The sequence below is a fragment of the Botryllus schlosseri genome, chromosome 7 (genome assembly GCF_051294905.1).
Source record: "Botryllus schlosseri isolate E-star chromosome 7, Bs_hap1, whole genome shotgun sequence".
NCBI classification, from domain to species: Eukaryota; Metazoa; Chordata; class Ascidiacea; order Stolidobranchia; family Styelidae; genus Botryllus; species Botryllus schlosseri.
The window spans coordinates 4,411,302-4,426,048 of record NC_137242.1 but is presented as its reverse complement, the minus strand read 5'-3'; the positions used below and the strand labels follow the sequence as shown (position 1 = coordinate 4,426,048).

Genomic DNA, 14,747 nt, shown 5'->3' with positions numbered 1-14,747 from the left:
TGGATTGAAGAACCGTATTCAACATGATTCTACAATCGAATCGGTGGAACGTAGGACATGGTATTTGGGGACTCGGTGGTATCTCCATTACCGACTGTCAAGTGCTCAATTCCAATATTCCGGTTCATAACCATAAATCAGCTTTCCAGATTTAAGAAATTCCGCGGCTCTGCAGGTTTAACTTAGCCTAAACAGCAACAAGACAAAAAAAAAACGAAATATTCGTCGCCCGCATATCCACATATATATTGTCGAGCAGTGTAAATCACTGGTTTTTAGCGTACATTCGCATAATTCACACAAAGCCTCCAAGCTATCAAACGAATCGTATGATACGCCGGTCCAAAAGTAGCCGATATCGTCATAAGTTGGTAATATCACATTTTTTCTCACGACATGAGATCTCGTTTTTTGCTAAAACGCGATGGGAATTTACGATAACCGGCAGTATAAAACCACCCGCGTTTGCTTGTCTTGTGATAGTTAGGTTTTATTTCGGGTATGAGTGACATGAAATCTCATTTTATTCAAATAGGAGTAAGAAAATGAGTCCAGTGAAAGTATACAGTGTTCAATCTATATATATACTACAATATATTCGTTATTTACAGATCTCTAGTCAACATGTTGCGGATTACAGTAGTGGCTCTGGTTGTGGCGTTATTTGAAGTGACGAACTGTCAAACATCGTGGCAGTTATCGCAACGGTTAAATAAATTGGAATGCATTCCAAGTAAGTGGCCTATATTATTATATATTCCGACTTCCTTTGTTAACAAAATTCACGCACGCTTTTCAGAAACTGGATTTGAGAATCAAGTTCAACCATGCTACGATTTCAATACCAAGGCAATCGTCGCTCCAGAAGACTGTGGATTGCGGAAGTACGCGCATTGCTGTCTACATGAATGCGCTTGCATCATGAGAGGGGGTAAGTAGCTTGCTTTTGGCGATTCAGTTTCATGAAACTTAAACTTGAAATACTTCAGCTGGATATCCGACGCAGGCGATACCTGCGAGATTCGCGGCCAAATCGCCAACGAAGAAGAAAAATGTCGTGAAACTGCAGTTGTTAGATGACTGTATTCCTTCCACTGAAAGCGCTACAAAACCCACACAAAAACCGAGATGGACGCCTAAGACCACAACGAAGAAAGCGAGAAAGCCGTCGAAACCCACTGCAAAGCCGAAATGGACCAAACCAACAACATCAAAACCAGTATGGAAGCCGAAAAAACCGAAGGTGAAACCCGCCAAACCAACAGCATCAAAGCCAGCATGGAAGCCCAAAAAACCGACGGTGAAACCCGCCAAACCAACTGCGTCAAAGCCAGCATGGAAGCCCAAAAAAACGACGGTGAAACCCGCTAAACCAACCGCGTCAAAGCCAGCATGGAAGCCCAAAAAACCGACGGTGAAACCAGCCAAGCCAACATGGAAGCCTAAAAAGCAGACGGTGAAACCTAAATGGACCAAACCATCAAAGAAGCCGGTCCCCACTACTCTTAAACCCAAGAAACCCAAGTGGAACCGTCCGAAAACTACGGATAAACCCAAAACAACAAAATCCACTTTTAGTTGTAAGACGGTGCGACCAAAGAAGATAAATGGCAAATGGATTCGTCCGACGTGCATTCCCTTCACAACAACCAAAGCATGTAAAAAGGTTAAAACCACTACTGAGAGCTTCTCGTTCAATTTTTTCAGTTCGTTTTCCAGTATTCTATCTGGATTTGGGTTTAATACGGACGTTGTCAGAACCGATGGCTGCTGAGCTATATACGTACGCATCACGAATTCTGAACTCCAGTCAGTATCGAATGACTATATTTTTGTACTCTGTAACAAAAGTCTATCGCTCGTCGGCGTGAAACCATGTTGAAAATTGATATGGCCCGGAAATTTGAGCTTCCTTGCCAATCACCGATATGACGAATTGCCCACTGCATATCTTTATTGACTGTGGATGGATAGAATACAACGTTAATGATACCATGACGCTATGACGACTACAAGCAGAATTTACTGCACCACTTGTCGGCTAGGATGTTGTCCAGCAAGGCACTGGTTACTTTTATACCTCAAATCGTATGTACGTACACCCGTCGCGGGTCGATGAAGTGAGACTGTTTTGTACATTTGCAACTAGATTTGAAGTGTTTTATGCTTCTGATGAGTTCGAAATATAAATTTGAAAATGAATCCAGAATTCTGCAAGATGTGTGAAGTTTGTATAAGCGACAATACTTTTAAATTTGCCATCATGCAGGATTTCGACGTACCAAATTTAGCAGCTCAGGTGCCGGACAATCACTGCAGAATATATCAATAACACAGCTTATCAAATTGATAGAAGAGACTTCAGATCTGCTTACATGATTTTTTATAGAACCCGCTCCAGCCAGCAGATTCACATATAGTGTTGCAGTTGCCGCATTAAAATGGTCTGGGCGTGGCGTTGCAAGTAATTGGAGTTCTATGAAGAATTCTCAACAAGTTCTGCAACGTTTTTGTGGGTACAATTATTTTCGCAAGTATTGTCCATGCCGAAATGACAGTATATCATATTGAGAACTCTTAAGTCTTGCTGTAAGTGAGGAATGCCCCTTAACCCATATGTAAGGAATTTCCTCTCACTGGAGATCGAATATATTTAACAACAAATCGTAGTAATGCCAATTTGTCCGTCCGATTCTACAAAGTAAATTCCAAAAAGAATCCTAATTGATATAGATTACATTGCTTGAAACCAACATATCTTTATTAATGATAGGTATGCTTACATTTTGTAGATATAGTTTATCCGATTGGAATGATTTATCGAATAATATCGCATGTTAGAACGCGCAAGGGCAAGAAGATAGGCGTCAGATAGACAAATATTCGATGACTTATCCAATCTCCAATCATCATCTCGAAAGATTGAAGATACGGAGAGAGTTGATTTTGGATAACAGCAAAGATCACTGTCTCTGGGTATTGCGGCAGCGGCAATCGCATCGTTAAAGTATTTACACTGTAGTTTTGAACCATAGAAATAATAGCGGGTGATCTTCCTGGAGATATAAATTTCCCTATAAGCGATGCAAATAACCAAATTAAACATTATCAAATTAGTTTAAATCCTTGAGCACTAATTTTATTTCATCCCCAGAAATAGGGAGAACATGACTATTTTATTATCGGGGTACACTTGAAACATTACATAATTATTTTAATGTTTGTCGTGGGTTCCGGATAGTAATGCAAATACTAACGGCAAACTAAAACGGTTAACCGACAAATTTGATGCATGTCTTGTGAAATAGGCATTGAATATACCGAGAAGTTTGACGAATATATTTACATTTATCCAATGCGTGCTTATGTTCAGTTGCTACCATCGAACGTGGCTGAACGATAGTCAGGGGATGGGATCATGAGTCCTGATCATGTCAAAACTGCCACTAAAATTCGTTTAGCTGTTGTTAGTTATTTAGCTTTCGGCGTATAGACGCGTTCAATTAGATCTGGTGCGTGTGTAGCGCCATAGCATACGGCTCTTCAATTATCCAAGTCGTATAATGCGAACCGGGAAGCAACAGTAATCAATGTGGCCATTCAACATCAAGGACATCGAGAATAGAAATACCAACGAAACGACCGATTCTTATTTAGTTCAGCGATCTTTTAATGATCATTCCAATCGCTTGTCGAAATTCTCGGATTCTCTCGGATTCTGCTATGTGCCGTAGATTATGCAAAAAAAACCATAGTTCAAAGCTCCTTTACCGTTCGATATATGAAACAACACGAATGTGGATCACGTATATACAGTGTTGGGATGACTCGAGTCATGACTTGACTCGAGTCAGACTTGAGTCAACTTTTTCGATTGACTTGACTTGACTCGAGTCACTTTGCAAAAATGACTTGACTTGACTCGGCGCTTTAAAATGCGGATTGACTCATGACTCGAAGCAAAATTTACGAGTCAATTACGAGTCATCAAGTAATATAATAATAAATACATCACAGTAATTTATGTTCATTAATGTATGTTCGTATTGTTCGCGATACGCCTGCGTCACTTGTGAGAGTAACCAGGCATTCACTGAATAAACGTTTGAATGATCCTCCATTATTGTATCACAGATACATTGACCATAAACGAAATGATCACGGGTTACGTTGTCATAGTAGTAGTAGTAGAAGAAGAAGATTATAATAGCAACGTATCCATGATTCTTAGACGGCTCAGTGCTAACATTGCCCAGTGATCACCTTTACCAACCCTCTTATAAGAATTAAATCTAGCGAATATAGTTGATGCGTCTATTTTCTCACGGATGTGTAGATGGGTAGTGTATTGTACCATATCAATTTGTTACAACTTCTCGAGGCTTCGTATTCGATCCTATTGGCTGATAATAAGTAATAACAGACTGTAGAATAGCTATACAGTTCGTCGCGTATTTTATCTGCAGTTCTACGTGTGCGTGATGGACACAACGCCTTCTTGCTTGCATATTAAACTTTATATTCGGTATTTGATGCAAGATAAATGGCAAATTATTCAATCTTTCTCACAGCTAGCAAAATGTCATGACTTTGAATCGTCGCTGATACTTCGAAAATTCAATTTGACTTGAATTGTGACTTGACTCGTGACTCGACTTGACTTGACTTGACTGGACTCGAGTCACATCCGAAAAACGAGTGACTTGACTTGACTCGAGTCACCTTGGAAAATCGATTGACTTGACTTGACTCGAGTCAAAATGTGCAATGACTCGAGATGACTCGAGATGACTCGTGACTCGAAGGTAGTGACTTGATCCCAATACTGCGTATATACCGAGTCAGCGTTGTGACAGTTATCTTCAAAGTAAAATATATGAAACCCGCGCTGTTCCGTTGTTCGGATAGCCAGATTTGTCAAAACTTTCTCATTGTGGAAGATCAATATCATATAGATGTATTTTTCGAGGCGACGCGCGACCTGTCGTTCATGCTTTGACGAGTGACGGTATGGCAGAACATTGAAAAGGAGTGGCCATCTCTAGTGAGATGCATTTCAAAGGTACAAAATGGGATAAATGTCCCATACATGATATCAACGTGATATGCAAACTCGCTATGGTAACCGATATCATCAATCAGCCTTAAGGATTCTGATGCTCGTGAAGTTGACACCCTATTATAGTATCATGCCAAATCGTTGGAATCGTAAAATTATGCAAGTATAAAACATGTATTGACGAGAAACGCCCTGGTTCAAATTAATGTAATTTCTCTCGACGTGATTAAACTTGGGCGAATGTTCCGGTCAAATAATGGTGAAAATCATTCCTCTATCTCACTCGATGAAAACAAGGCATTCCCGGAGGCAATGGCCCAACTGCTCATTCCGGATAAAATAGGAAGGTATATGTAAAGGTAATAACTAGGGCGATTTTTTTAACATGTCCAAAAAGTCAAAATTAGGTCAAAATTGTACCGTTAGGTCAAAAAATGTCTAAATTGTAGGGATGGTGTGAACCTCTGAAACGTTCAGGTTCGTGTGAACGCGAACCTTTTTGAAAGGTTCTGTGTGAACGCGAACGTGAACCTCATGACGTCATATTGCTAATTCCGACTCTACATTTCAGTGGAGTGATAGCCTTGTTATACTTAGCGACGAGTCGGGCCACAATGCTGAAGTACATATTGACGTTTTAAACGTCTACAGATGTATCAACTGGGGAAATCAATTGATATAATCAATCGCTTTGCCAACAATTTCGACGAGGACTTGCAAGGGAATATAAGCTTACGCCTTCACGGTCTAGACCAGACCGGACAATATATTCGGCGTCTGAGTATTGCTATGCGTTGATATTGAGCAGAGTGTAAAACGGGTTTCTATACTTGCTAGCGATATTATAGCATTAAAAAGTTATACAGTAGTAGCCAATACCAGAAACGCACGGATTTGGTTTTTATGATACAATAAACATATGAAATCAAAATTGACCCCGAACGCCTGCTAGATTTTTTACATCAGACATCGATATCAATTCAATTGATCGGTTGAATAAGCATCATTCGCTGACTATGACAACCTAGGTAGTGTATTTCGCTTTTGATGTTGTGTGATTGTAGGTCAAGCTCACAGCCGAGAGTCACTAAATATTCACAAACGGAAAGCTGGATATTTCGAGCAAACTTTCGTAACAAAGCAAGTGAAATTCGTGACCGACAAGATAGCGTAATGGGTAAGCGTCCGGCTTCCTGATCGGTACGTCGTGGGTTCGATTCCCGGTCGGGTCAGACCAAAGACCTGATTAGTACCACTGGTATCCATGGCTTCCCTGCTTGGCGCTCATGCATTACTGGGATAGCATGGAGGGGTGGTGCATGACTTAGAAAGCCGTAAAGGCTACATCTGCACTCTCTTGTCCAGCGGCATATGCACATCATGCACTCATGGTATGCGTATGCGCAGAACGTGTTTATGTGTATCATGAGTCGGTGTATATGCCGCAAAAAACATCAAGGACGACAATAAACTACGTCCTGTCCTGTGAGATGGTCAAGGTGCATTATCGTTTAGTGTTGATTTTGTTATGCTGCCAGCGCCATGCATAGAGTGACCCGCCGTTGAAATGCAATAAATTTCAACTAAAAATGTTGTAATGAAGTGAAAATTTTAATATATGAAAAAGGTTCACAGTGCAGAACCTATCAAGGTTCGTTTGTGAACGTGAACCTCTAAATTTATGAGGTTCACACACAGAACGCGAACGTGAACCTCGCGTTCACACCATCCCTACTAAATTGTTTACGAAGTTAAAACTTTTTGCAACCTGCATTTCGCTTGTATCGTAGATTTTGCACTTTCGGTGCACTTATCATTTGGCATTTTACAGCTTGTAGTTTACTTTATAGGCCTACCGTTGTAGATGGCCCCTTGTCTGCTCATTATGAATCATATTAAACATTCAAATGAAACAAATGGTGTTATGCTCAACGTACCGCAATATCCCAACTGAAGGAAGACGGCGTGGGCCAGAGATGGAAGCGGGCCGGGTGAGCCGGACCCGAACCCGGCCCGAACCCGACAAGTTCAGCCCGAACCCGGCCCGAACCCGACGGTTGAGTTTTGAGCCCGTTTCGGCCCGAAACCAAGTTCAAATAGCAATTTTCAACTGTTGCGAGCAAATAAGCTGATATACGATTCAAATTTCGAGCATTTCAATGCTCTAACTTTGTTTTCTTTCGATAGCAATCTTGCATATGGCAAGAGAGCTTAATATATCTGAATGAGAATACGCTGAAAACAGCCCCACTGTTAACTTAGTCTGCAACTTTACCCTGAATTTTAGTCGGTTCACTATAATTGAGATTTAGTCGCATCTGCATGCTCGATCGTGGCGTCTTTGGTATCATAGAAACAAGGAGATCGCCCTCTACAGTATTATGCCATCGAAAAAGCTATCCGCAAGGTGTATCATAGGGCTATTGGCTGTTGAAAGCGAAAATATTAAGTTTTCCTCAACAATTCTGTTTTTATAACTGCTGATGAACCCTGATAAACTGTTCTGCGGCATTAAACATGTTGCTATTTGAAAAGATAATGATCTTCTCTTCTCAACAAAACATCAATGATTTCTTTACCGTTATTCGTCTCGAAATAGTGTGTGGAATTATGACCTCGGTTTACAGAATTTCGGTAGGCCTGATATCTCGATGCGATGCCGAGTAATCACGGCTGAGTGAACACTTCTTGAAATAGTGATTACGCGATGCCTACGCAATGTCGACGGCTTGTAGCTACCTTGCCTGCAACGATACAGTCATTGGACACAAATCATATAACAGATATGAACAAAATTTGAATGAATTGCCTAAAAACTATGTACATACATGACGCTCACAATATGAAATGTTCATAACAACAGGATTCGTGTTCAAGTCAAGAATCAAATTAGACTTTTTGGTGATAGAACAGAAAGCATTGTTAGACATTGTGAGACCATTGTCAGACAAAACAACATCCACTCTAATGGCACTCTCTATCTATAAGCTGGGACAAGGTCAGACCGCACGATGAAAAATCTCTTTCGGATTGCGCACTTGAGCACTGGGCTGCAAACATCTTTCTAGCCACCCTGGAGAGCGTTGGAAAGTCCCGTTCATATTTTCTCCAGAAGTCCAGCGGATTGGGGTGCGATGATGCATTTTGGTATTCCTTGTACCGTTGAAGTTCCTGGAGTAAGTTTCGCTTGATACTGTCAGACGAAGCGAGGCTTGGAGCGGAATGTCTGTCAAGACCGTCGCGAAATTGGGAGAATGGATCATCAAGTTCGATTGGTCGCATTTCTCTTGCTTCTGATCGAACATAGTCTTGATTGCCTGGGCTATAATCGGCAACCTTTTCCATGTGTTCAATTACCCATTTATCAATGTCCGAGAGCAATCTTATCTTGAATGAGACCTCTTCATTACTGATAAGTGGCAGAAATTCAAATCGTTTGAAATTTGGATCAAGAAAGGTAGCTAGCCAGTGATGGGCCTTCAGCGAAGATTCAAAATATACTGTGTCCAAAAGTTGTCTAAGTTCTGTCTTCATGGCCTTGATAACGGGATGGTCATTCTGGCAAGGTTTTGCAAGTTCAAACGCCTTATAATACGCTAGCACGGCGTAGCCTATCGTTGGTTTGGAATTAAATTGCATAACATCAAATATATCGCCGAATGGTTTCATGAATTGTAAAATTTCCGCGTTCATTCTTCGATTAACAGATGCTATGAGCTGCATGCGGTCTCTGTGTGGTTCTGAAAGAATGCGCACCAAAGCTTCATAACTTTCGTTGATGGAATATGCTCTATCAATATAGCCTTGCCATCTCCGAGTTGACGAGCCTTTTTTCAACGACACGGGCAGTTGTTCCTGCACACCGGAGGCTTGATTACAATACTTTACCAGAGAAGATGCATTGTTATCGTAATCGAGCAATTCTGACTGTGAAGTGCATACCCGTGACCACATGGTTGAGAAGCAAGTGTGTAGCCTATGTGCCATACAGTCAAGGCGTGCGGACGTTTCCAACATTCCTACTCGAAAGGCAGCGACCACATTTGCACCGTGGTCGGTAGTTGCCGTAATGTTTGAAGCATCAATAGCATATTCAGCCAATATAGTCTGTATAGCCTGTGAAATATTTTCAGCAGTGTGACGTTCAGTCCCAAAATGACGTACCGCCAAAACTTGATGTTTCATTTCAAAGGACTTATCAATCCAGAAGACGTGTACGTCTAGGTATGACGTATGCTTGTATTCGTCCGTCCACAAGTCCAACGTTACTGCGACGGCTTCGGCTAACTGTGGTTCAACTAAAACCTCTGTTATCCTTTCCCTTATTACTGCAGCTTTTTCCTTGCAATATAACGATATAGTTTTACGTCCATATATCACGTCTGATACATTAAAACGTCCATGCGTCGCGGACATGTTCACAAATTGCTGTAATAGCTTGATCAGGCCGTCATTTTCAACTGAATGAAAGGCATGATAGCCACGAACGCAAAACTCCAATTCAGCAGTTTTTATGTCCAGCTTTTCAGATTCGCTTAGTCTAAGCGTTTTATTTGCAAACTGTAACATTAGCTGCTGCTTCTTTTTTCCATGAGGCCCAGGCTTGCAATGTTCGGAATGGCGCTTGATATGGGACGACCCTGTTTTTTGGCAATCGTATTTTAATACTAGTTTGCAAACACCGCATGAAACTATTCCGGTCAAAATTTCCGGCGTGACACCAATTACAGCATTAGTAGGCTGACAACGCCGTGCTACGACTTTCATTGTCCTCCAAAACTCTGATCGACCTGGAGCAGGAGAAAACGTAAACCGTTCTGGATGTCTTTGCAATTCTTTTGATAATTCATGTATCGTCTGCATTATTTACTGTTAGTGTAGCCTACTATATAACAATACTACCGCTGTCACATAGCCTAATACAATATAAGTTAGTCGCGTCGTTCACGCGTTGTTTTCTCATCAACAGTTAATTGTAAACGATAACGAACATTGATAACATGAAAATAACAACTTATAACTGAATGAAATCATGTTTTGAAGCAATCGCATCTGATTCGTGCTTTGCCGAACTCAAGCCTGTTCCCCAAAACACCGTGAAGACACAATACATTCGATTCGCATTATATTTTTGACGCCATTGTTGTGCCTTGTCTTGACCTCAATGACCATGTATACGTCATACTAGATTATGCCTTTCGTGATCGGTATCCCACCAGGACGCATTCAGCCTTCAATAGCCGCGCCGAAACTTGTTTGAGATTCCCTCGCTTTGCGAATAAGTCATTATTCACACGCCGGTACAATTAGTATATGCGCCATGTTCGAAATGAATGGAATTAAAACGCCGAGAAGACGTTACTCTTACACGCGAATTGAGTCATGTCAAAATTCATGAAGATATAACAGATTCTGCGCTGTATAGATTGTTCGTCGTGAAATGTTGTTCTGGTATTGTTCCAAGGTCGATTACTTATTTGAATACAAATAAGATCTCCTGCACTGTCACGGGATAAGCGCATGCGCATCGTAACATGATCCCCGTGCAAGTTGTTGATTGCTAACACGATCCCGTGCAAGCTGTTGATTGCTAACTCGCTTTCAGTAATTAGATCCGCCAATTAGTTACGCTTTCAAAAGCGTACGGAATACAGAAGTCGCTATCGCTAAAGGTATGGCGCATAGAGGCTCATTCTGCCCCCTTTATTCAGTTCTACCCCCTTTTTATCTCGGCTGGCTACGCCCCTGACTATGGCGCATCTAAAAGCTTTCTTTAATAAATATTAACACCGCCTTAACACATCTATCGATCAATCCTGCTGTGCCACAACGGAAGCCGTCGTCTCATCACCTGCTTCTAGCTGTTCAGTTCAGCATGCCTCATCGAAAATAAAACTAAATTGGTAGTAATCCAGGCTCCAGCATGGTTATCCATCCATCCGTAATTCATGTTTTCGTCACAATGTGGCCTGAACAATGATCAATGTTTGGCGTATTTGGGACGCTTGTTTACTATTTAGCTGACATTGTTTCATTACAATCATAGTCTTCGGGCCGTCTTATAATGAAGTTTATCTGGGTTCGTACTTCGTATAAAGTTTATTCACAGATATTGCCATACTTACGTGATACGGTATTGGTGTATCTTATATGTAGTTGTGCCACTTTCGATCAAAATTGCAAATCAAATTTGTATATGAAGTCAATGCTTTTCGTAGTGACTATTCGGCCCGATTCAAGCCCGATAATTTTTATAACTTTGGGCCCGAACCCGGCCCGAACCCGGCCCGAACCCGGCCCGAACCCGAAAAGCCCGGCCCGACTTCCATCTCTGGCGTGGGCATTGCATGGTTCTTATATCAAGAAGCGCACGATGAAAAATTGTTATATAGACAACGTTGTCAGAATGAAGCAACACGGTTGGTCACCAGCAGTGTACGCACAACTTCAGTGTTGTCAACCAACAACTGCTGCTGTTGAACGGTCTTTCTCCATTCTTGGAAAGCTACTTAGTAAGGACAGACACTTTCTACCTGTAAATGTAGGAAAGTATCTTTCGTTGTACTACAATTTGATTTAATTATTTCTACCATAATGCGTGATGTAACTACTGGAACTCTTCATAGGGCCAGATTTCGGTAAAATATTAGTTCTTCATGTAAAAATTTGTCAGTTTTTTAGCCAAAAAAAAACGTTTTTTCAGGCCAAACTACTTCGTAAGGAGAGACAGTTCCAACCATAAATGAATATTAGTAGTACAATTTTAACATTATGTGCAAAAACACCTAATTTGCATACGCGAGGTCAAAATTTGGTCAAAATTCATTTTTTTTAGGTAAAAAAAAGTCAAAATTTAAATTTTTTAGGTGAAAATCTTCCGCATTTTAGGTAAAACAAAATCGCCCTAGTAATAACGTATGCCCTTGATGAGGCACAGGTTAATTTTCGGAGTCCTAATTGTCATTTATGTTTTCCAAATTATCATTTGGGACATGTTTTTTCTTACCTTAGATATCAGGCTATTTCTGTCATTCTTATGAACAACGTAAATTTTGCAGCGCATATGCTGATTCCTCAATGTAGCAAAACATTCGAAATCCTATTAAAAAGATATCCCGTTTCGAATTCTTGCTATAAGATACTGATGATCTTGATATTGACCACGGAATCCGTTCTATTTTTACACTTGCAGCTGCATGAACTCATTTTATCAGTGATAACGCGAGACAGGATAATTGCCGGAGAATATCCTACCCTCAAACTTAGATAAGCTTTGAAGATGGTGCCGATATACCATCACTAATACCGCAATGACGTTGGAATTGCGCTAAAATTGTTATCGAGCGGCTTTAGTTTCGGAATTCCGTGCGTTTCAGAATGAACGTATTGTCCCCAAGCGGAAAACCATCAAAATAATATAATATCCGTATACAATGGAGTTTCGTGCACCGTGATTTACATTGGAGTCTTCCTACCACGGTACGTATCTATTGCTTAGCTAAATGTGATTTTGTCGGCATGTGGCAAACAAATTTCCATCACAAATATTTAAAGTTATGAAGTAGATTCATTTGATATGCATTGTCGCCTATACATAATGAGACTTGCGGCAGACGTGGTTCTGTGATTATTATGTAACCGCTAAGGATTATAAAGTAAAGATTAAAGTGACGGGTGAGATAATCTAAAAGGTTCTGGTTCGGGTGCACACGAACCTTTACAAAAAGTTCGATTTCGTCGAACATATGACGACATTTAACGTCTCCATGCTAAATCGCGTTTAGTCTCCCTGTATAAATAGCACAGGCGTAGATTCATAATACTCTTGGTTTCAAGCGAATGATGTCGTCCGACTACATGACCGAAGCGGAATGTTCTGCCGTGATGTTATAACAGCTTGTTTGTTAAATTTTAATAGACCCGGGATTCGTTTTCGTCCCGCAAAGACTCCTTACTCCCACCTAGTATTATCGGGTCGCTCTAAATCTTCCAAGCCTATACGAGCAATTGGGAACCGCGAGACCCAAATATCAGTCGTGAATTCATCAGCACTGCCACTGCGCGGGAATATAAGATCTCGGTCTAGTATGCTAGCCCATTCCTGGTCAAACAAGTAGCGATGACGGAAGCAAGCCAATATATGACGCAGGATTTCATGCAAAATTGTCGAGAATCAATAAAATAATCGACTATGATATGTTATCCAAGTTTTGTCGTCATATATCTCTTTCTTGCTGTCAACCCGCGCGGACTTGATATGGAGTATAAATTGAAGGCATTATGATCGAACATTGCACTGCGCTCTAAATATGTTGCGACTCAAATTTAAGTTGAGATTGTGAAAAACATTTTGGCTCCGAAATTTTCCTCGGGAAGCCTCTGCATACGAACCTCTGCTAAAAGATTATCACGGAAGGTGCCATTCCGCTATCTACCTGCCTTTGTAGTATCGAGTTCAGGCGTCATGACCTCTCAACCCTATGCGAAATTTCTGGCGCGCAGAGTGCAGACCTGATTCAGATTTGAAAACCGAAATTAGGATAATGGATTCATAATAATATTGGAACCGGAATAAATCCTTTAATATGAATTTATCGTCCCTGTGATTGTAAGGTCATCGCGGTTTCAATTTAATAATAGTCGCATCACGGTTCTTATGGTATGCTATCATTATCTTAAAGCTCATGTACGTCAGACATCAATTCAGTATCTCAAGCTATCGCACAATAAATGTTCATTGTCCTCGGGATGGTGATGTTAATCATCCGCAAGACAATGACATATGTGCGGCGCTGTGCGGTCACCCGCAGATTAATGGCAAAGTATTTAAAGAGACCATTCTAGTCGCGATGATGGATTACGACCTTGAAAGTGTATAAGTGCTTCAAATTCGGTGTTTGCGGCTGATTCCCTGGCTTTACGATTGTGATTGTTTCCTAGACGTTATATTGTAAATGACCTTTGAAATATCGGTAACAATCACCTCGGATTATCCTTCTTTTCTATTTCGAGATAGGGGCATGGACATGGTTTGCTACAATTACGAAGATTTTACAAGAAAAACGATCCTGAAACCAAATATGTTTTCTCAGCTTGCAGTTGTTCATCTGGTTATATCACTGTGTCATAATTTGCGACCAATGAAACGGTAACGAAGATGCGGATATGACAGCGCTCAAAATAATCATGAAGTGCGAATATGGAAGAATACTCGTTTTACTGGTACGGCGGAAAATATTTGTGGAATTTTGTGTAAACTCATACTGTACGATAGCTAAGGTTGTATTTGAAACAGACGAGCTTAAAACACGTCTGTTTAAAACCTGTTTTAAACATTGTTTATAAAAACACTTTAAGTCATACTCAAATCTGCCACAATACTATTCCTGCTGCATATCTCATTAGAGATGGTCAGTAACGAAGTACTTTTACTTTTAAGAAGTACTCAAGTATTTTTCCTTTACTTGCAGCAATTACTCAATTAAATCTAACTTTCCGCCATTTGTACTTCTATACTTCGTAATATGTTGTGATTTACTTACTTACTGATAGCTATTTACAGTGTGTGAAATAGAAGTATTATGTTCTTCCAACGAGATAGGGGGAGATCTGAGACACAGAAATATACGGGGCTGTTTTTACGGAGTACCATCAATATTTTAATTTGCACAAAATAATCTGGAATTTT

At 40.5% G+C, this 14,747-nt stretch overlaps 1 protein-coding gene and 1 long non-coding RNA gene across 2 annotated transcripts in view; both read left to right on the top strand.

Annotated features, from left to right (window-relative positions):
• LOC145443756 (uncharacterized) overlaps positions 1-14,747 on the top strand; it is a 232,157-nt gene that overhangs the window by 123,120 nt on the left and 94,290 nt on the right. The gene's annotated exons all lie outside the window — the stretch shown is intronic.
• Positions 574-2,209, top strand: LOC145442462 (uncharacterized). The gene is made up of 3 exons (XM_080320380.1): positions 574-733; positions 800-931; positions 990-2,209. Exons 1-3 carry the CDS (start codon positions 625-627, stop codon positions 1,772-1,774), a joined length of 1,026 nt encoding a protein of 341 aa, XP_080176506.1. The 5' UTR covers positions 574-624; the 3' UTR covers positions 1,775-2,209.